This window comes from Rosa rugosa, chromosome 4, assembly GCF_958449725.1.
Source record: "Rosa rugosa chromosome 4, drRosRugo1.1, whole genome shotgun sequence".
Lineage (NCBI taxonomy): Eukaryota > Viridiplantae > Streptophyta > Magnoliopsida > Rosales > Rosaceae > Rosa > Rosa rugosa.
In genome coordinates, this window is record NC_084823.1 from 5,756,679 (window position 1) to 5,778,775 (window position 22,097).

The 22,097-nt window shown below is 37.5% G+C and overlaps 3 protein-coding genes across 3 annotated transcripts; all 3 read left to right on the forward strand.

The window, feature by feature from the left end:
- The first annotated feature begins 115 nt into the window (after positions 1-115).
- LOC133745454 (heat shock cognate 70 kDa protein-like) lies at positions 116-2,478 on the forward strand. The gene is made up of 2 exons (XM_062173528.1): positions 116-467; positions 1,009-2,478. Exons 1-2 carry the CDS (start codon positions 254-256, stop codon positions 2,364-2,366), a joined length of 1,572 nt encoding a protein of 523 aa, XP_062029512.1. The 5' UTR covers positions 116-253; the 3' UTR covers positions 2,367-2,478.
- Positions 2,479-16,718: 14,240 nt separating this feature from the next.
- LOC133744219 (uncharacterized) lies at positions 16,719-17,894 on the forward strand. Its single transcript, XM_062172360.1, has 4 exons — positions 16,719-16,788; positions 17,056-17,390; positions 17,462-17,645; positions 17,758-17,894. Exons 1-4 carry the CDS (start codon positions 16,719-16,721, stop codon positions 17,892-17,894), a joined length of 726 nt encoding a protein of 241 aa, XP_062028344.1.
- Positions 17,895-19,010: 1,116 nt separating this feature from the next.
- On the forward strand, positions 19,011-21,937 carry LOC133746148 (heat shock cognate 70 kDa protein-like). Its single transcript, XM_062174311.1, has 2 exons — positions 19,011-19,351; positions 19,882-21,937. The coding sequence occupies exons 1-2, from the start codon at positions 19,138-19,140 to the stop codon at positions 21,237-21,239; spliced, it is 1,572 nt and encodes a 523-aa protein (XP_062030295.1). The 5' UTR covers positions 19,011-19,137; the 3' UTR covers positions 21,240-21,937.
- Positions 21,938-22,097: the final 160 nt, after the last annotated feature.

Below are 22,097 nucleotides of genomic sequence, written 5' to 3' on the forward strand. Positions count from 1 at the left end.
GTGCCCCGCTCATATTAAATGATTACACGAAAACAAATTACTAGTACTATATGGAATATTTAACCAAAATAAATGTTTTATTTCTCAAAAAAAAAAAAAAAACAATATAAATGTTTAAAACGATTACAGTGCCCTATAATTCTCGGCACAACTTCACGCATTATGTATATATTCCTCTATATTAACACAGTTGAATACAATTGACGATTTTGATTTTCTCTTCTGATAGTATTCTTCATCCAGTTGAACACAAATGTCCGGAAAAGAAAAGGGTCATGCAATAGGGATTGACTTGGGGACAACTTACTCGTGCGTGGCGGTTTGGCAGCACGAACATGTAGAAATCATAGTGAACGATCAGGGAAACAGGACTACTCCATCTTATGTTGCCTTCACTGATACTGAGAAACTGATTGGCGATGCAGCGTTTAACCAGATCATCAAGAATCCCACCAACTCCATATTTGGTACGTTCAGTATACCTCTCAAAATTCTTCCCTATTTGTTTTTTGTTTCATGAGAAACCCTCTTTTCAGAGTTTGCTTGGGTGAAAAGTGCTTATGCTTTGGAAAGAATATGGCAGTAGTCTGTCCAAATAGCTACGAATGCGTACATGTGCATATAAGATAAATTGCAATATGTGATTCCTAAACACATCAAGTGCTTCTGATCTTAAAATTTTTTACGAGAGAAAATCCGTAAGGACTCGTTTGGATGGAATGATTCTATATGAATATACTAGGCTAGAACAACTCAATAATCCATATATGTCAAGATCTGATTTAAAGAAGAATTAGTAAAAACAAATGGACTGCAATTGACTAACTGCATATATCATTCAAATAGAACCCTAGTACTTACTTGGCAGAGTAACTAATACTAATTTTATAGTAAAGTCTCTAACAGAATGAATTATTGTTCATATAATGTTATTTCAATCGATCATAAACAATTCCATGCTGTTTTTCCTCATCAGAATGCGTTTCTAAATTTGACATCAATTTGCAGATGCAAAGCGCTTGATCGGTAGGAGATTCAGTGATGCCTCTGTTCAAAATGATATGAAGCTTTGGCCATTCAAGGTTGTGGAAGGTGTCAACGACAAGCCAATGATCATGGTTACACACCAGGGTGAAAAGAAACAATTTGCTGCTGAGGAAATCTCATCTATGGTTCTCACAAAGATGCGGGAGATAGCTGAAAAGTATTTGGACTCAACTGTGGAAAATGCAGTTATAACTGTCCCCGCTTACTTCAATAACTCACAGCGTGAGGCTACAAAAAATGCTGGAGTCAATGCAGGTCTAAAGGTGATGCGCATTATAAATGAACCAACAGCTGCGGCCATTGCTTATGGCCTTGAGAAACAGGCTGGTTGGTATGGCAACAGAAACGTGATGATATTTGATTTGGGTGGTGGAACATTAGATGTGTCACTACTTACCATAGGGGATGGTGTCTTTGAAGTGAAGGCCACTGCTGGAGACACACATCTTGGAGGTGAAGACATCGATAACAATATGGTAAACTATTGTGTTGATCAATTCAAGGCAAAGCATAATTTGAATGTCAGTGAAAACCCCAAGGCTCTTAGGAGGTTAAGAAATGCTTGTGAGAAGGCAAAAAGGAGACTTTCATTTACGTCCACGATTGACCTTGAAGTTGACTGCTTGGATCGAGGTACCGATTTCTTTGTAACAATTACTCGTGCCAAATTTGAAAAAATGAACATGGACTTCTTCAACAAATGTATGGAGCCGGTGGAGAAGTGTTTGAAGGATGCTGAGATAGAGATAAGTAATGTTCATGACGTTGTTCTTGCTGGTGGCTCTTCTAGAATTCCCAAGGTGCAGGAACTATTACGCAATGTCTTCAAGGGGAAGAAGCTGTGCCAGAGTATTAATCCGGATGAAGCCGTTGCACATGGAGCTGCTGTTCGTGCTGCAGTCTTGAGTGGGAAAGGAGATGGTAAACTTCAAGACTTCACTCTCTCAGATGTTACCCCCTTGTCACTTGGGGTGGAGGTTCGTGGAAATGATTTCGTGAGAGTGATTCCAAGAAACACCAAAATTCCCATAATGAAGAACGACTGTTTGACTACTCGGGTTGACAACCAAGTTAATGTCCGCTTCTCCATTTATGAGGGTGAGAGTGAAACAACTGTCAATAATAACTTTCTGGGTGAATTTCGGCTCTGCGATATTCCTCCAGCTCCTAAGGGTGTTCCTAAGTTCGATGTCTGCTTCAATATTGATGCCAACGGTATCCTGAGTGTTTCAGCTGAGGACAAGTCCACTGGTAATAAGAAAGGGATCACAATTAACTGTAACAGAAGTACTTCTGAAGGAATTGAGAAGATGAGCTAAGAGATAATCATTTTTGTCTATGATTTTATCTTCAACAGCTGTGGCATTGTTATTAACTTTCATACTTGAACTTTGAAGCCTCTATGTGAGATGGTTGTGTTGTTTGATTGTAGCTGAGGGGCAGGGCTTTGCTTGTTTAATAATTTCTTCGTGATCACATACATGCCATTCATCTCTGTTTGAACATTAAACTTAATTAGTAGTTATGAGTTTCCTCATCTAGCTCCCCAAAGTGTTCCTAAATTGGATGTCTGCTTTGAAATTGATGTAGACGGCCTCTTGAGTGTTTCCGCTGAGCAAAGTTTCTCTTGTAAGAAGATGGAATCTCAATTATGAATGCGATCGCAATCAACAGTAACAGAACAACCTCTGAGGCTGAGAAATGATCATTTTGGTGTTATAATTAGCTGTCGCTTTATGATTATGTTATATTCCACTGGTTGTGTTGTTTGATGATAGATTCAAATTCTGGGAAGTGAAGTAGCTGAGGAGAAGCTAGCGCTTTGCTTGGTTAGTACATTGTTGGTGCCTAAATTAATCCTGATCACATACTTGTTTTGTTTTGCTTTAAGAGTCATCATACATGCCATTTAGTTTTCTCTTTTGCAAAAATGATATCTCTGGACCAACCTTAAACTTCAAATCAATCATCAAAAGCTTCTTCATCATCTCGGCCACTAGAAGAGAACTATGTTTTTATCTTCATTATAAATAAGAGTCGGTTGAAAAATAAAGCTTTAGGAGTTTGATCGCCTTTTGGACTTTTAAACAACAAGTTTTGATGCAAATTAAAATTTCCAATTTAGAATAGGAATCCTATTAGAAATAATACTAATAGATATAATACTAATAGATATAATCCTAAAGAGGTTGTTGTAGATCTCATATGGGGCCGGAGAGGTTTATTAGTATTATTAGTAATAGGATTCCTAATAGGTTGTTGTAGATCTCATATGGAGCCGGAGAAGTCTCCAAAGAGGTTTGTTGTAGATCTCATATGGGGCCGGAGAGGTTTATTGCCCACTGAATAAAACATGTATTGCCTCCCCAATAGACATCTATTGCCCCCCAATAGAACTTTTGGTCGCCGGAATGGGAACTAATGTCACTAAATTTAGACAAATAAAACTTTGATTAAGAAAAAAAAGAGGAGATTACATCAATTCAAAACATTTATTGCCCCCCAATAAAACTTTTTTTTTTCTTTTTTCTTTCCTTCTTAGCCTTCTGCCCCCATTTTATCAAATAAAAAAGAAAAAAGAACAGATTGTATAATGAAAACAAGATCAAATTAGATAATGGAATTCTTTTTAAAGTTGTGCATGTATAAAACAAGAATTGTATAAAACTTTCTTTTTCATTTTTCTTTCACTCTTGGAGCCCACAGGTTACTAATATATATATATATATATATACAGATCCTATCCAGAGCGGAGCTCCGCTTTGAAATTAACGTGTGAAGTTCGAGTTTTTGGTCACTTTTCGGTCGCATATCCACATCTCGACCGTTCAGTTTTTAGGTACTAGTGTATAGATCATCTCTGCAAATTTTCAGCCAAATTGATGATCGTTAAGGCATTGATAACTGCTTTAAAGCTAGTACGGTTTAGGTTGACAGATTCAGTCCGTCCATTGGTTTAAGCGAGTTAGATACCTTAACGATCATCAATTTGGCTGAAAATTTGCAGAGATGATCCATACAGTAGTACCTAAAAACTGAACGGTCGAGATGTGGATATGCGACCGAAAAGTGACCAAAAACTAGAACTTCACACGTTAATTTCAAAGCGGAGCTCCGCTCTGGATAAAATCTGTATATATATATATATACAGGGCCCTTCTAGTGAGAGATCCCTTTTTTTAGTCTTTTCTAAGGATAGGGCATTAGACCAACTTTTCAATCATATTTTAGCATCTCAACCGTTCGGTTTTAAGGTCCAAATGTGTAGATCACTTCTGCAAAATTTCAGCCAAATTGATTATCGTTAAGGCATTCAAAACTGCGATTTAAAATTATAAGTATGTACGGTTCAGGTTTGACAGATTTGGTTCATCCATTGATTTAATCTAGTTTGATATCTTAGTGATCACCGATTTGACTGAAAATTTGTAGAAATGATATACACATTAGGATCTAAAAACTGAACGGTTGAGATGCCAAAATATAATCGAAAAGTTTGTCTAATACCTATCCCTAGAAAAGACCCAAAAAAGGGGACCCCTTAGTGGAAGAGTCTTATATATATATATATATATATATATATATATATATATATATAATTTGGCCACCCAGGAAATGCTCTGGGCACCAAACCGGAGCAAACCACCTAGAAATTGGGTGCAGGCGGCTAGACCTGTAAATGGACCGGATTTGGATCGGATTGACCTAAATCCAAATCCGTTTACTTAAAAAAAAATTCGATCCAAACCCGCTCTGTTAACCCGGCGGATAATTGATAGTTCGATCCAAATCCGTATCCACCTGATTAACGGATACCCGATCCGCTAATCCGACCCGTTTATAATTTCAAATATTTTAACATTTTAAATAGTAATATTAAATTTATATCATGATACCTTATAAGATATTAATAAAATATTAAAACAACATGAAGAGTATCACCAAAAGTAGAGTTACATTATCAAAATTCTTAATGCTTCTTGGAATCTTAGGTGATGGACTGTCCCTTAGATTTCTGCAAAAAATTTGTATTATAAATTCTTAATATTTTATATATTTTAAAAATAATAATATATTAATAAAAAATAATATTTATTATTACTAAAACGGACCGGATCATTAACGGATCGGATCAACCTAAATCCGTATTTGATCCGTTAAATAAACGGGTTAACGGATTCGAATCATTAACGGATCAACGAATCAAAATTTTCGATCCAAACCCGTCTAATAACCACGGATTTGGAGCGGGTCTGGATCAAAATCCGGTCCATTTACAGGTCTAGGTGCAGCTGAGGGATCCAAGCTCGGCCTCTGTTGCTGTAATTCATCTTCTCATAAAATAGCAAAAGCGCCAATTCCAAAGCAGCAACACCTCAGGATTCGAAAGACGACGTGGAGACTCAGCTTCTTACCGGTGCTTCGAAGCTCCGACTCCTAGATCGCCTACCACCGGCGACCTCTCCTTGTTGCCTATCAGCTCCGATAAGTCCTCGACGCCTATCAGCTTGGATTCCTCGTCGCCTACCAACTCTGACTCCAAGATCGCCTACCAGCGACGACTGGTCATCTTCGACCTCGTCTCGCCATCCGCCATCTAGACAAGAGACCGGAGAGAGAGAGAGAGAGAGAGAGAGAGAGTGTGTGTGTGTGTGTGTGTTGCAGATCGGGGAGAGAGGAGAGAGAGACAAAAAGAGGGCCACATGTAATTAATTAATTAAGTTAAGGGCAAAACTCTTATTTTACTATAAACAGGGTAAGTGAGAATAAAAATCTGTTGCTGGGGTAAGTGAGATAATTTTTGCTCATTTTGGTGCTTTGGGTCAAGGACCCAACATAATAAAAAGGAAAATTTTCAATTTGCTCCCCTGAGATTTGGGTCTAACATCATGTTAGTCCCATTGGTTTCAATTTAATCAGTAATACCCCTGAGCTTTTTAATTTCATCAGCCATGTCCAATTTCATTTGTTCCGTAATTGACGGAGGGGCCCACTTTAGGGGCTAAAAAGGTGGAAATTATTCTATGCACCGACGGTGCAAATGACCCAACACTTATAAGATGATCTCAACCCTCGATATTTATAATTAATATTTTTATTAATAACCTAAGAGTATTTAATATAATCTAACAATCCATTTATGTCGGTGCAAGTGCACATCGGTGCACTGAATCCTCCCTCCTAAAAAGGTCATTTCAAATACATTTTCTTCTTTTCTCCTTCTCTCCTTCTCTCTCTCAGCTCCGATGGTTTCTAGAGATTTTGGGGGAAAAAAATTACCCAAATTGATTATCATTGAAACCATCCAGCTTTTACATCCAATCCTCCACTCTCCGACTTCCAAATAGTAAAACCATCTAAGTTGCTCACCCGAGACGGTGATCTTTGAGTTACCAAAACAGCCGCTGAGCCACTCATCTAAGTTGCTCACCCGAGACGGTGATCTCAGCTCCAATGGTTTCTAGAGATTTTGGGGGGAAAAAATTACCCAAATTGATTTTCATTGAAACCATCCAGCTTTTACATCCAATCCTCCACTCTCCGACTTCCCAATAGTAAAACCATCTAAGTTGCTCACCCGAGACGGTGATCTTTGAGCTACCAAAACAGCCGTTGAGCCACTCATCGCCGCCCTCCTCCTCCACACTTCTTCGCCTAAAATGTTCAACCATGAATCTCTAAAATCCCTATCTCTTTCTCTTTCTCTCTCCTCCCTCTATGTCCTCTCCTCCTCATGTCTTCTCTGATCGAGCTCTCTCGTCACCTCGACCTCCATCGCCTTCTTCTTTCTCTCCCTCTTGTACTCCGCGTAGTCGTTCGGCCCGGCTGGAACGTACTTCTCCAACATTTTCCACGTGATGTCGACCAGCGTCGGCTATTCATCACAGGATATGCTACGATTTTGGAAATCAAGGTCGACGGTTTAGGCTTGTTTTGGGATTTGAGGTTAGTCTGCAAGGCTCGAAAATCAAAGAGGGTTGTGGAGAGTCTGGGGCACCATTTTGGTGTTGCTCGACCACACCGTGGAGTTGGTGGGCTTGTTGTCTTCGTTTGCCGAAGACGGTATAGGGAGGTCGTCATAGAGCTTGTACTTTTGAGTCTTTCTTTTGGGTTTGGGGCTTGTATTGGGTTGTCTGTTATGACTAAGGAAATAGTGTGGCCATGTAGGAGTTTTTGGTTGTTGTAGAGTATGTTGTAGTCTGTGGATTAGTTTTAGAAGATAAAGAGGACGAAAGTGAGCCTTCGATTACTAGGAGGTTTAAATTGCAATCTGTGGATTGCTGGGTGATACGCTCAAAGCAAGCGCATAATTTAACCCTGAAAACATCGTTAGTAGTATAAGCAAATAGGGATCGTTCTATTCCGGGGATTGAGGGTACACCTGTCATTGTCAAAAAAAACAAATAAAGAATTAAAATAATAAAGTAAAAAGTATTATGTACAAAAATAAAATAAAGAATAAAAATATATACAAGTTAATATAAAAAGGGGGGTTTTGAGATTATAGAATTGGAATTAAAATTAAATGAAATAAAGAAAGTGTAAAAACACATATACAAGGGTGGAACACAAGAAACAAAGATCAAAACTACAATCATATGAATGAAATCCAATTACAATTCCTATAGTTGATTATCTATGTCATGAGAAATAAGTTGACCATGTGAAACATTCGAAGCAAATGATTTCCCATATTTTACTTTCCTTGAATATTTAATCTAAGTGAAAGCACCTAAATTAAACCTATTGAACATGCAATCATAGTCTAGAAAACTAGCTAATCAAGAACACATTCAATGCATGAAGAACAAAGAAATGATGTCAACCAAAGTGCACAACCTAGTATGAAAAAGTCCATCTATTTGCAATCCTCCTTAATTGATTTCGACTTTTGTTCAAAGCCTTTACTACTTAAATCTAGCACCAATTACATGCATATATCCTAAGTTGGCCATCAAAGAACACATACATATAAAAGTTTTCCATAATCCAAAATCAATTAAGCAATCTCACATAAGCAACATAAAAATCAACATAAAGAAATCACAATTTTTATTCAAACATAGAAATTGGGCTTAAACTTTGCCCTTAATGTTATTGTTAACTAGAAACAAATTCCTACGAAATTAAATAAGGAAAAAGAATGAATTACACCGTGAGTTGGAGATGGAGATGGAGTGCTTGAAACGTTGAAATCTTGAATCTTGGAAGCAAGCCTTCAAGGTGGACGATGGAGGATATGATATTCCCGGCTCCTTCTTCTTCTTCTTCTTCTTACTTGAAAACGCAGAATTTTGCAACTAGAGAATGGAGAGAAAAATGGAATGGAAATGGAGAGACAAAGAAGATGAAATGGATGAAGGATTTTGTTTAGAGTGAGAGGAGAAGGTGTTTATATAGGGAAGAAAAAGAAGAGTGAAATGATAAATGGAAGAAAAATAATGAAAGTGGTTTGTAAAATATGGAAAAGATGGAGTAATGATGAAATGAAAGCAAGGCATGAAGGTGTAGAAGTATGGAAGTGATGATGATCTATTGGAGCAGAAAAATATATCCAAGGAAAAAGAGAAAAGCATCTAGCTTTCTTCATGTGGGTAGGAAACTTGAACATGTGGTGTTAAGCTGTTTTTAGATCAGTTTCTGCCCCTTTATTCCTTCAATTATTTCTCCAACAAGCATTCCCAATTTCACTATGACCTCTTCATAAAAAATGTTCCATTATGAGTGTAGATCACCCTGGTAAAATTTCATATTTTTATTCCATGTGGTTGGGCCGAAAATGCTGCTGGACCTCTTACAGGTCCAGTTTTCCAGTTTTGCTTCTGCAGGAAATTGGGCTGACTGTTTGAAGGCCTTCCGCTCAATTCTAGCTCTGGCACTCTTCATAAGAAATGATCCTTGGGCTGTCTAGAATGGATCTGGAAAGTTTCAGCTCATTTGAAGTTCATTTGGTCCGGCGGCCGCTCCTTCTTCCTTGCTTGGCTTGGTTTCTCCTAGCCGGAGTAGGAAAATGTGTAAAATTGACATTTTAGTACATTTCCATTTTTCTCCACCATTTATAGGTAAGTGTGGACCTAATGCTCATTTCACCATCATTTACTCCAATGTACCTAAGAAAATAGAAATTGAGTTAAAAATCGATTCGTTAAGGAATTAACTAAGCAAAATGTGAGGAATTAACTATTAAAATACCACATTAAAATGCTCCTATCAAATTCCCCCACACTTAGCTTTTGCTAGTCCCTTAGCAAAATCAAAAACTAACAAACCAAAAAGACTGTGACACAAAACAAAGAAACCAACGAAAAAAATGACTAAGTATGGAAACAAAAACACAAAGACTCAAAGAAACCAAAAACGTAAAACACAAAGCAAAACACAAAGAAAAAAAAAAAAAAACGTCACACATAAAAGAGTAAATTCAAAGACAAAGACCAAGATGTTGACATCACAAAGACCTCTATTGCCCTTTAACATATTGTCTCAGAAATCTCTTACTTTCACAACACCAAGATTAGCACTCAACCAAGAATCAATGTTAAGCATTCGAGAGTTAATTAAAACATATGATCCACACATACACAAGTAGGACTTGGTTGTAATAATGGTGATTGGGGTTTAGCTTAGCATGCTTCAGACAAGTATGATTCATATCCTCACAAGGTATATCCACTTTTTCTTCTCTCAGATCAAGGCAATGCTTAAAAGCTTATAATCACTCATTTATATGTGAGAGAACATATTTTAAGGCAGTCAAATAGCTCACATATATAAGAAACGAAAAGCACTTTGTGAATATAATTTTTTTTTTTCAAAAGATCTCATGAAGGATATCAACTACTTGCACGAATGGACCCAAGCCATAGGTTCAACTCTTGTAACTCATCTCCACATTAAAGGCTGTCCCATCTTAAGGATCAAGAAGGTCCTCTCAAAGGTTGTAATGGGGCTAAGGCTCAAGGTTTAAAGAAATGAAAGGTAAGGATTATCAAAGTGTCCTAAAAACCTAGTAGAGCTCATATGAATGTAGAGATCTCGAAATATTTCACCAAGGCATTGCAAAAACGTCACTTCCCCATAGAGGTAATATAAGAGGGCCAAATGTCTTCATGTTGGGCCCAATCTTCAATATAAACTTCCCTTGAACTCTAGTGAAATGGACAAAGGCCAAATTTTTCTGTAGTGGGCCTTCAATTCAAAGCAAACTCCAAAATCACTAAGTATGGGGGATGAAAGTCCATAAACATATATATATTTTTTTTTTCTTTTTCTTTTTAGCCGTACACAATTTTTCTCTTTTCTTTTCATTTTTCACGGCTTCAACATATCTTTTTCTTTATGGACAAGTCTATCCCTACACTTGAACTTTCACCTCTTCTCAATCTTCATCCTTAGCACCAAACTCATGTAGTATGTCTCAAAAGATAGCTCCACTAAGTCCTTAGAACCAAGGGTAGGGTTGTAACTATACTAAGATTCATGGTTAAGGATTTTAAGGGTGATGAACGAAAAGGCTCAAAGTAGGCTCAAAGGGGCTTATCTAGGGGGGTCCCACGACGGGCACAAATGGGGACACAAGTTTATTTGGCAATGGTGGTAATTCCTAGAGAACCTCTATCCCTTCCAGAATCAGGGCCATGTATTGATATCACGTCTCAACAAGCACAAGAGCAAATTCTAGCATTCTCTAGTCCATTAAACTTAATCTATGGCAAGCAGTCAATCAAGATGAAAGAATAATGAGATCATCAAAACATCGCCAAGAAATTAAGAATATATTTTTCATTTCACTCCAAGAAAAAGGGACATGGTTCAATTATCTCACATGGCTTTATGAATCACAACTCATCTTAACATGCTCATATATATTCTGTACCAAGGTCATGCAATCCATATCCACTACAAGGCACACATTTTTCATATATCTCAATTAACCAAAGAATACCATGTTTAAAATCATCTCAATGTTGTGATCCTCTTTTAGTCATGATTTCAGAGATATAGAATCATCCCAGACAGTTGAAAGGCATCCTAAGACTCAAAACAAAAACAAAAGCAACGAAATTTTTTATATTTCTGACATTTTTCGATTTTTTTGTTTTGTTTTCTTTTTATGACAAAAACTAACTACAAGCATTAATCCTTCCCCCCACACTTAAATCATACATTGTCCTCAATGTTAAACAAGTTAGAGCATGCAATGAACAATTATCATGTGAATGGAATGATTAACTCAAGAAAACCTAAAAACAAAAACTAAAAACGCAAATAACAAAGATACAATCAGAAAATAGTAATAGAGGAGATAGAGTTTAAGAGAGCAAATCTGCGTTGATGGCTCCTCCACAGCTACGGTTGAAATGGGTTGCCTCCCATGCAGCGCTTAATGTTTAAAGTCTTTCAGCCTAGACTTGTACCTCCATTTACTCCTTTGGAGGAGCGGTATGCGGGCGAGTGGCAGCCTTCTTGCTGGTTTCAGCCTTCGGAGGAGGGTTCTGATGGAGTGACATAAATAAAAAAAAAAAAAAACGGGGGAGGCAAGGTTCGAAACCTTACCCTGCTACACGAAACCTTTGTCCCCAACCACTGGAGCACAAGCTGTGCTTAATATAATGTGTACAAATTTTATACTTATTATGTCATAAACGAACATAATAAAAATAAACGAGAGGCGAGGTTCGAACCTCAGACCTCTTGTACACGAACTTTACACTCAACCACTCGAGCACGGCTGCTCACGTTATTATCCATACCAATCCTTTTATTTAAACCAACTGTTTCAACTGTTTCAACAATTCGGCACAAAACATCCAAGACTGTTGCAGAAACCCAGCCCAACTCATCCAAAACTGTTTCAGAAACTCGGCCCATCATGTCCAAAACTGTTTCTGAAACTCAGCCCATCAGGTCCAAAACTGTTTCTGAAACTCGGCCCATCAGGCCTCCACCCACAGCTACAGTGATGCCTTGATCCGAGACAGGCCCAAGTACGGCCCACTTGTGTCACGGCTTATCCCTTCCGTGATTTACGGCAGTCAAATCTGCTTTCGGCTACAGCTGTCTGCCACAGCGCCTCGAGATTCCCTCGGTCCCCTTACACGCTCTCCACGCGCCAACAACTTTTCCGGGTTTCAGGGCGACTTTAATCCAACGCGTAGAATGAATCACAGGAATCGTCCATCCAACGGTGGAGATCTGCTCACCTCGCTCTATAAATAGGTGCATTCTGAGGGCGCAACTGTTCACTCCAAAGGAACGAAAATCTCTCCTGAGTTCCAGCCCCTCTCTCCCAACTCTTCAGCTTTTCCTCTTCTTTCAAAACTCAAAATATTTCTTCTTCGATTCAATCCTTCTCTTCTGATCTTCTCTCCCATCTAGTTGATTCAATCCCATCTTTCCTCTGAACTTTCAGATCTCCAACACACCATCATCATCCTTAATCCCTTTAACAACAACTCCTTCAAACACTTGACAACTTTACTCTTCGATCTTCACATCCCCTCAACCCATCACCATGGAACCACGAACTCTGCAACTGATGGAGCTACAAACCCAGCAACAAATCGAGGATGGAGGAAACAACCAAGTAGCCGGGAGTAGTGCCAACACAGATTTCTGGCGAAGCCGTGCCAGGTGGGTTCCTACTCCAGATCAAATAAGGATCCTCAAGGATCTTTACTACGACAAGGGAGTTAAGCGCCCAACTACAGAGCATATTCACGAGATCTGTCTCCAGCTGAACCAGTATGGACATGTTGAGGGCAAGAACATTTATTTTTGGTTCCAGAATGTCAGGGCTCGAGAGAAGCAGATGAAGAGGTGCAATCAGGCTGCTCAAGTGCCCATGGGAACTAGTTCTCCTGGTACTGGTGGATCCATTGATCTCAATTTTGGGTCCACTGGTTCTACTGGTGCTGGTGGATCCATCGACATCAATTTTGGGCCAGCTGGTGGATCCATTGACATCAATTTTGGGTCCACTAGTTCTACTGATGATGGTAGATCCATTAATCTCAACTTTGGTTCCACCGATTCTACTGGTAATGAATGATTTCTTGATTTAAATTTTGTTTCATATTCTTCCTCACACTTCAACACTAATACCAGTACAACTCTTTTGGCACAACAGGAGGACAAACATCCCTGCAACAACGAGGAGGAGATCACCAGGAGATTGAAACTCTTCCATTGTTCCCCATGCATGGTGAGGACATCTTGGGCATCATGAAGACTACTTCCGAGGGAGGTAGCGGTTATGGCGGTGGCTCTCACATTTCCCTTGAGCTCAGCCTCAACTCCTACAGAGATGCAGACATGGCTTAGTATAGAGTATTATTATTATTATTATTATTATTATTATTTTTTTTTTTTTTTGTAAACAGCTGAAATTAATAAGACTGAATGAATGCATTTTTTTTTTTTTTTTTTTATTTTTTTTTTTTAATTTTTTTTTTTTTATTATTATTATTTTTTTTTTTTTTGTAAAAAGCTGAATTTAATAAGACTGAATGAATGCATTTTATTTTATTTTTATTTTTATTTTTATTTTATTTTTATTTTATTTTTATTATTATTAAAAAATATAGGACTCAAAAATATTTATAGGACACAAAATGAAAGACAAAAATATTTATAGGATTCAAAATGAAAGACAAAAATATAAATCCCTTCCCCCACACTTAAATATTGCATTATCCTCAATGTAATCAATTAAAAGCATGCAATGAAATAAGTAAGCATATAGGGATGAAATTTACGAAAATAACTACTAAAACAAAAAGAAAATGGAGGAGTAAAAGGGGAAGAGAAAGCAAATCTGATTATATTCTGAATTGGGTTGCCTCCCAAGCAGCGCTTGTATTTTACGTCTTGCAGCCAGACGGTACCTACATTAAATAAAGTTAGTAACTTAATATTAACAAAGAAATACAAAAAAAAAAAAACAAGTAACTATGATTTACAAACTACAAGTATAATTAACAAGTATTTTGTACATAAGACACAAGTTAAGTACACAAGTGAGTATAAAACGTAAAAAGTATTTTTACAAGTATAAAGTGTGAAACAACAAAATAATTTACACGTAAAGAGTATGCACAAGTATTTCTTTTGTTATAAACATTATTGATATCAAATCTAATTCCAAGCGGTAAATTAAGTGGACGTGCGGCCCAAGTATAGTCGTCTAGACACAAAGTCCCTCCTACATCCGTTGGGCAACCTTACTGAAATGGCCAGGTAGGGGAGGGTGAACACGAGAGGAAAAATCCATTTTGGCATGAGCTAGGCCCATTTGTAAGCACTTCTGGATTCAAAAACCCGTCATGAACATTGTCCCCTTCCTAGACACCATCTCACATAGGATATTCTTACTAGGATGTAAAAGGTCCTAAGTGTGTTAGACAGTTCAATGAATGTTAATAAAGGCCGCCCTCAACCTTAAGGGACCTGAACTAGGTACCAAAAAGGGGTTTAGGCCAATATTAATAAACACGACTTCACCTATTCCTTCTTTAATTTACAACCTACAATTAAATTCGTATTCAACAATAAAAAAAAACAACCTAGTTAATTTAAACTAAGTATCAAACAGTTTATATACAACAATTATAAACAAAAACAAGTGATTTTTCAATCCCCGGCAACGGCGCCAAAAATTGATACGCTCAAAGCAAGCGCATAATTTAACCCTGAAAACATCGTTAGTAGTATAAGCAAATAGGGATCGTTCTATTCCGGGGATTGAGGGTACACCTGTCATTGTCAAAAAAAACAAATAAAGAATTAAAATAATAAAGTAAAAAGTATTATGTACAAAAATAAAATAAAGAATAAAAATATATACAAGTTAATATAAAAAGGGGGGTTTTGAGATTATAGAATTGGAATTAAAATTAAATGAAATAAAGAAAGTGTAAAAACACATATACAAGGGTGGAACACAAGAAACAAAGATCAAAACTACAATCATATGAATGAAATCCAATTACAATTCCTATAGTTGATTATCTATGTCATGAGAAATAAGTTGACCATGTGAAACATTCGAAGCAAATGATTTCCCATATTTTACTTTCCTTGAATATTTAATCTAAGTGAAAGCACCTAAATTAAACCTATTGAACATGCAATCATAGTCTAGAAAACTAGCTAATCAAGAACACATTCAATGCATGAAGAACAAAGAAATGATGTCAACCAAAGTGCACAACCTAGTATGAAAAAGTCCATCTATTTGCAATCCTCCTTAATTGATTTCGACTTTTGTTCAAAGCCTTTACTACTTAAATCTAGCACCAATTACATGCATATATCCTAAGTTGGCCATCAAAGAACACATACATATAAAAGTTTTCCATAATCCAAAATCAATTAAGCAATCTCACATAAGCAACATAAAAATCAACATAAAGAAATCACAATTTTTATTCAAACATAGAAATTGGGCTTAAACTTTGCCCTTAATGTTATTGTTAACTAGAAACAAATTCCTACGAAATTAAATAAGGAAAAAGAATGAATTACACCGTGAGTTGGAGATGGAGATGGAGTGCTTGAAACGTTGAAATCTTGAATCTTGGAAGCAAGCCTTCAAGGTGGACGATGGAGGATATGATATTCCCGGCTCCTTCTTCTTCTTCTTCTTCTTACTTGAAAACGCAGAATTTTGCAACTAGAGAATGGAGAGAAAAATGGAATGGAAATGGAGAGACAAAGAAGATGAAATGGATGAAGGATTTTGTTTAGAGTGAGAGGAGAAGGTGTTTATATAGGGAAGAAAAAGAAGAGTGAAATGATAAATGGAAGAAAAATAATGAAAGTGGTTTGTAAAATATGGAAAAGATGGAGTAATGATGAAATGAAAGCAAGGCATGAAGGTGTAGAAGTATGGAAGTGATGATGATCTATTGGAGCAGAAAAATATATCCAAGGAAAAAGAGAAAAGCATCTAGCTTTCTTCATGTGGGTAGGAAACTTGAACATGTGGTGTTGAGCTGTTTTTAGATCAGTTTCTGCCCCTTTATTCCTTCAATTATTTCTCCAACAAGCATTCCCAATTTCACTATGACCTCTTCATAAAAAATGTTCCATTATGAGTGTAGATCACCCTGGTAAAATTTCATATTTTTATTCCATGTGGTTGGGCCGAAAATGCTGCTGGACCTCTTACAGGTCCAGTTTTCCAGTTTTGCTTCTGCAGGAAATTGGGCTGACTGTTTGAAGGCCTTCCGCTCAATTCTAGCTCTGGCACTCTTCATAAGAAATGATCCTTGGGCTGTCTAGAATGGATCTGGAAAGTTTCAGCTCATTTGAAGTTCATTTGGTCCGGCGGCCGCTCCTTCTTCCTTGCTTGGCTTGGTTTCTCCTAGCCGGAGTAGGAAAATGTGTAAAATTGACATTTTAGTACATTTCCATTTTTCTCCACCATTTATAGGTAAGTGTGGACCTAATGCTCATTTCACCATCATTTACTCCAATGTACCTAAGAAAATAGAAATTGAGTTAAAAATCGATTCGTTAAGGAATTAACTAAGCAAAATGTGAGGAATTAACTATTAAAATACCACATTAAAATGCTCCTATCACTGGGTTATTGTTTTTGTTTCATTGGGGAATAGATATTGATATTAGTGTCTTGAAATTGCAGGTGGCAGATATCATAAAGATGAATGGAGATGGGTTTTTCGGAGCTGCCCATCAGAGCTGAGAGAGAAGCAGAGAAGGAGAAAAGAAGAAAATGTTTTTGAAATAACCTTTTTAGCCCCTAATATGGGCCCCTCAGTCAAAGTTAATGTTCAAATTGGACGGAACAAATGAAATTAGACACTACTGATGAAATTAAAAAGATCAGGGGTGTTAATGATTAAATTGAAACCACGGGGACTAACATGATGTTAGATCCAAACCTCAGGGGAGTAAACTGAAATATTTCCTAATAAAAACCTATGGCTCCTCTAAGCTTTGTCAATATCTCCTTGACGTAGAAACATATATTCTATACTATAGACGAAGACCATTATAAGGTTCTTGGTTTGCCGTCGGATGAGGAAGGGTCTAAGCTCATAGAGAAACAGATTACAAAGGCTTACCACGCAAAGGCTTTGGTGTTGCACCTCGACAAGAGGCCTAAAAGTGATCTCCAAGCCAACACCAACTTCCAGAGGCTGAAAAGATCCTATGAGGTTTTCAAGAATGAAAGTTCTCGCATAGTGTTCGACAAAATGCATAGAGATCAAAGACAGAAAGATGGGCGCCATTTGGAGCGCGATCCTAAGCAACAAAAGATGGTTTCTGATCTTGAAACAAGAGAACGATCTGCGAAGTTTGATTGGGATGCTAAAGTTAGACCGGAACAAGATGAGAGAACGAAGAGGAAGTTAGATGAAGAGTGTGATATCATGCAATGCCTCAGAAGAGAGAGACTGGGGAAGTTGGAAAGAAGGTGAATGGTGGTGTTGGGATAAGCCTGAGGTTAGAAGAAGAGAAGGTGATTAGAGTGTGTTGGGAAAAGTTTGGGGGTGAAGGTTATACAGCAAAAAGGTTGAGAGACTTGTTGTCCAAGTTTGGTGGAGTTAAAGACCTCATCCTTGGTTCAGGTTGTTTGGCGTCGGTTCTGATGGAGACTAGAGATTGATGCAGCTGTTGCCACAACAGAAGCGGTAACTGGTGATCTTTCTAATCCGTTGAGGGTTTCACTTTTTCAACCAGTTGCACCGAAGAGGACGGTGGCTCTTACAGCAGAGAAGTCTGATGAACCTGATACAGTTAATAATTTGCTTGGGGTTGGCTTTCGAACATTTGAAGATGATGTTTTAAAGAAGGTTGCAAAGGCTGGGCAGAAGTAAAAACTTAATAGACAAAGTGCATAAAAAGATGCTTTCATACTTGATAGACAAAGTGCAAATAATTTGCCTATATTTGATAGACCTATATAAGCTAATTATTTTTGTTTTTACAGAAGAGCTAATATCGCTTAATCCTTTATTTATTTAAAAAAAAAAAAAGTTTTCTGCTTCATCATTTTGAATTGTTGATCATGTATCTGTTGTTTTGTATATAGGTGCCCAAGACATTTACATTTTACTCTGTCATTGTGTTAATGAAATTAAAGTAGGAAAAACTTATTGGCAGTGATGGCAGTAACCTTAAGCAAGCTCATCAATACTTGTCCCTGATGGCTCTTCATTCTTATTTAGCTTGTTTATTTTAGTTACATGTCTTACAAAAATAAAATGAAGGCAAAGGCTAGCCTCCATTCCATTAAATAGAAAAAAAAAAGTAACTGAAAAATTAACGGAGTGACTAAAGTGAATAAAGAAATTATTCTGTGGTTCTGAAGTACCGCGTGGTGTTGTCATGTGGTGATCCGGACAAATCATATTACTCGAATTTCGTGGGGACCATGCAGTGGGGTGAAAAAAAATTAAGATAACCAATCAGAAATAAGTACAAGTCATGTGAACCAATCACATCAACCCGGACCACCACGTGTACTATAGTCTGGGACCATGTTATATTTTCTCAAAGTGAATTACAGAGAACTTTAAGACCCAAGTGTCGAACATATAAAAGTTGAGTGACTATTTAGAATATTCTTCCTTAAAAGAATGTGTATTCATGAAGAGGAAATTTAGCAGACGCTTCGATTAAGAGGTGTGTATAATTTCTAATGGATCGATGTATCCTACAGGTTCTCACTTCCAATTGTATCCTCCATGTTTTTTAGTGTCTTTGGAATCCTATGCAAAACTGGAGCACCAATTGTATCCTTCATGTTTTTTTATTCTGCATTATAATCGAAGTAACGAACATAAAGAAAAAGAAAGTGTTAGTGTCTACTCTTTTCTTTTTCTTTTCTTTTCTCTCTCTCCGTTTTTTTTTTCGAGAAAAAGAAAGATGACGTTACTTTTTTCTTTTTTTTCAGAAAAAGAAAGATCACATTAATTACTTGGATTTGAAGTTTGCCTACTATCCCCAACTATAGATACTGGAAATATTCCCCAATATTAACACAGTTGAATACAATTGACGATTTTAGTTTTCTCTTCCGATGGTATTCTTCTTCCAGTTTCCTCTGCTCTGTTGAGAATGTCCGGAAAAGAAATGGGTCATGCAATAGGGATTGACCTGGGGACGACTTACTCGTGCGTGGCGGTTTGGCAGCACGAACATGTAGAAATCATAGTGAACGATCAGGGAAACAGGACTACTCCATCTTATGTTGCCTTCACTGATACTGAGAAATTGATCGGCGATGCAGCGTTTAACCAGATCATCAAAAATCCCACCAATTCCGTATTTGGTATGTTCAGTTCCTCTCAGAATTCTTCCCTATTTGTTTTTTGTTTCATGAAAAAACCCTCTTTTCAGAGTTTACTTGGGTGAAAGGTGGTTATGCTTTGGAAACAATCTAGCAGTAGTCTGTCCAAATGGCTATGAATGAGTACATGTGCGTATAAGATAAATTGCAATATCTAATTCCTAAACACATCAAGTGCTTCTGATCTCAAATCTTTCAAGAGAAAAATTCCGTAAGGACTCATTCGGATGCATGGAATGATTTTTTACTAGGCTAGTAATCCATATATGTCAACATATAAGCAGAAGAATTTAAAAACAAATGGACCGAATTGACCAACTGTATACATCATTCGAATAGAATCCTAGTACTCTTGGCAGAGACGCAGAGTAGAAGCTAAAACTAATACTAGTAAAATTTGTAACGGAATGAATTGAATATTGTTCATGTTATGTTATATCAATGGATCATAAACAATTCCCTGCTGTTTTTCCTCGTCAGAATGGGTTTCTGAATTTGGCATCAATTTGCAGATGCAAAGCGCTTGATTGGTAGGAGATTCAGTGATACCTCTGTTCAAAATGATATGAAGCTCTGGCCATTCAAGGTCATTGAAGGTGCTAATGACAAGCCAATGATCATGGTTACACACCAGGGCGAAGAGAAACAATTTTCTGCTGAAGAAATCTCATCTATGGTTCTCACAAAGATGCGAGAGATAGCTGAAAAGTATCTGGACTCAACTGTGGAAAATGCAGTTATAACTGTCCCCGCTTACTTCAATAACTCACAGCGTGAGGCAACAAAAAATGCTGGAGTCAATGCAGGTTTAAAGGTGATGCGCATTATCAATGAACCGACAGCTGCGGCCATTGCTTATGGCCTTGAGAAACAGGCTGGTTGGTACGGGAAGAGAAATGTGATGATATTCGATTTGGGTGGTGGCACATTAGATGTATCACTACTTACCATAGGGGATGGTGTCTTTGAAGTGAAGGCCACTGCTGGAGACACACATCTTGGAGGTGAAGACATCGATAACAATATGGTAAACTATTGTGTTGATCAATTCAAGGCAAAGCATAATTTGGATGTCAGTGAAAATCCCAAGGCTCTTAGGAGGTTAAGAAATGCTTGTGAGAAGGCAAAAAGGAGACTTTCATTTACGTCCACGATTGACCTTGAAGTTGACTGCTTAGATCGAGGTACTGATTTCTTTATCACAATTACTCGTGCCAAATTTGAACAAATGAACATGGATTTCTTCAACAAATGTATGGAGCCGGTGAACAAGTGTTTGAGGGATGCTGATATAGAGATAAGTAATGTTCATGACGTTGTTCTTGCTGGTGGCTCTTCTAGAATTCCCAAGGTGCAGGAACTATTACGGAATGTCTTCAAGGGGAAGAAGCTGTGCCAGAGTATTAATCCGGATGAAGCCGTTGCACATGGAGCTGCTGTTCATGCTGCAGTCTTGAGTGGGAAAGGAGATGGTATACTTCAAGACTTCACTCTCTTAGATGCTACCCCTGTCTCACTAGGAGTCGCGATTGCAGGCAATTTCATGCGAATTGTGATTCCAAGAAACACCAAAGTTCCTGTAATTAAGAACCGGACTTTTACTACTACGTGTGACAACCAAGTTAGTGTCCGCTGCCACATTTATGAGGGTGAGAGTGAAAGCACCTTAGATAATAACTTTCTGGGTGAATTTCGGCTCCGCGATATTCCTCCAGCTCCTAGGGGTGTTCCTGACTTCGATGTCTGCTTCAATATCGATGCAAATGGTATCTTGAGTGTTTCCGCTGAGGACAAGTCTACTGGTCAGAAGAATGGGGTCACAATCAACAGTAACAGAACAACTTTTGAGGGAATTGAGAAGATGAGCTAAGAGATAATCATTTTGGTTTATGATTTGATCTTCAACAGCTGTAGCATTGTCATTAAGTTTCGTACTTGAATTTTTAAGCCTCTATTTTGAGACAGTTCTGTTGTTTAATGATAGAATATCTGGGGAAGTGTAGTAGCTGAGGGACAGGGCTTTGCTTGTTTGATAATTTCTTCGTGATGCTTCGTGATCACATACATGCCATTCATCTCTGTTTGAACATTGAACTTAAATTAGTACTTATGAGCTTCCTCATCTATTTCCTGTGGAAATTCCTAAATTGGATGTCTGCTTTGAAATTGATGCAGACGGCATCTTGAGTTTTTCCGCTGAGGAAAGGTCCTCTGGTAAGAAGAAAGGGATCTCAATTATGAATGCGATCACAAATCAACAGTAGCAGGACAACTTCTGACGCTGAGAAGTGATCATTTTGGTGTTATAATCATAATACAAGCGAGATGATCTAGAGCTAGCTGTCGCTTTATGATTATGTTAATTTCCACTGGTTGTGTCCTTCGATGATAGATTTAAATTCTGGGAAGTGAAGTAGCTGTGGAGGAGCTAGCCCTTTGCTTGGTTAGTACATTGTTGGCACCTGAATCCTGATCATACATGTCCTTTAGTTTTCTCTTTTGCAAAACTGATATATCTGGACCAACCTTAAACTTCAAATCAATAATCAAAAGTTAATTTCTTCATCATCTCTGCCACTAGAAGAGAATTATGATTTTATCTTCATTATGAAATATGAATAACCATAAAAGTCGGTTGAAAAATAAAGTTTAGGAGTTTGATCGCTTATGGATGTTTTAAAATTTCCAAATTTCCAATTAATAATAGGAAAGCTATTTGTAATAATAC

Bases quoted from the DNA above. Each gene is read 5' to 3' on its own strand.
- LOC133745454 (XM_062173528.1), top strand. From the start codon at position 254: ATGTCCGGAAAAGAAAAGGGTCATGCAATAGGGATTGACTTGGGGACA. The intron at 468-1,008 runs GTACGTTCAGTA...ATCAATTTGCAG, and splicing joins TCCCACCAACTCCATATTTG to ATGCAAAGCGCTTGATCGGT.
- LOC133744219 (XM_062172360.1), top strand. From the start codon at position 16,719: ATGGAGATGGGTTTTTCGGAGCTGCCCATCAGAGCTGAGAGAGAAGCA. The intron at 16,789-17,055 runs GTTTTTGAAATA...TCTATACTATAG, and splicing joins GAAGGAGAAAAGAAGAAAAT to ACGAAGACCATTATAAGGTT. The intron at 17,391-17,461 runs GTTAGACCGGAA...GCAATGCCTCAG, and splicing joins AGTTTGATTGGGATGCTAAA to AAGAGAGAGACTGGGGAAGT.
- LOC133746148 (XM_062174311.1), top strand. From the start codon at position 19,138: ATGTCCGGAAAAGAAATGGGTCATGCAATAGGGATTGACCTGGGGACG. The intron at 19,352-19,881 runs GTATGTTCAGTT...ATCAATTTGCAG, and splicing joins TCCCACCAATTCCGTATTTG to ATGCAAAGCGCTTGATTGGT.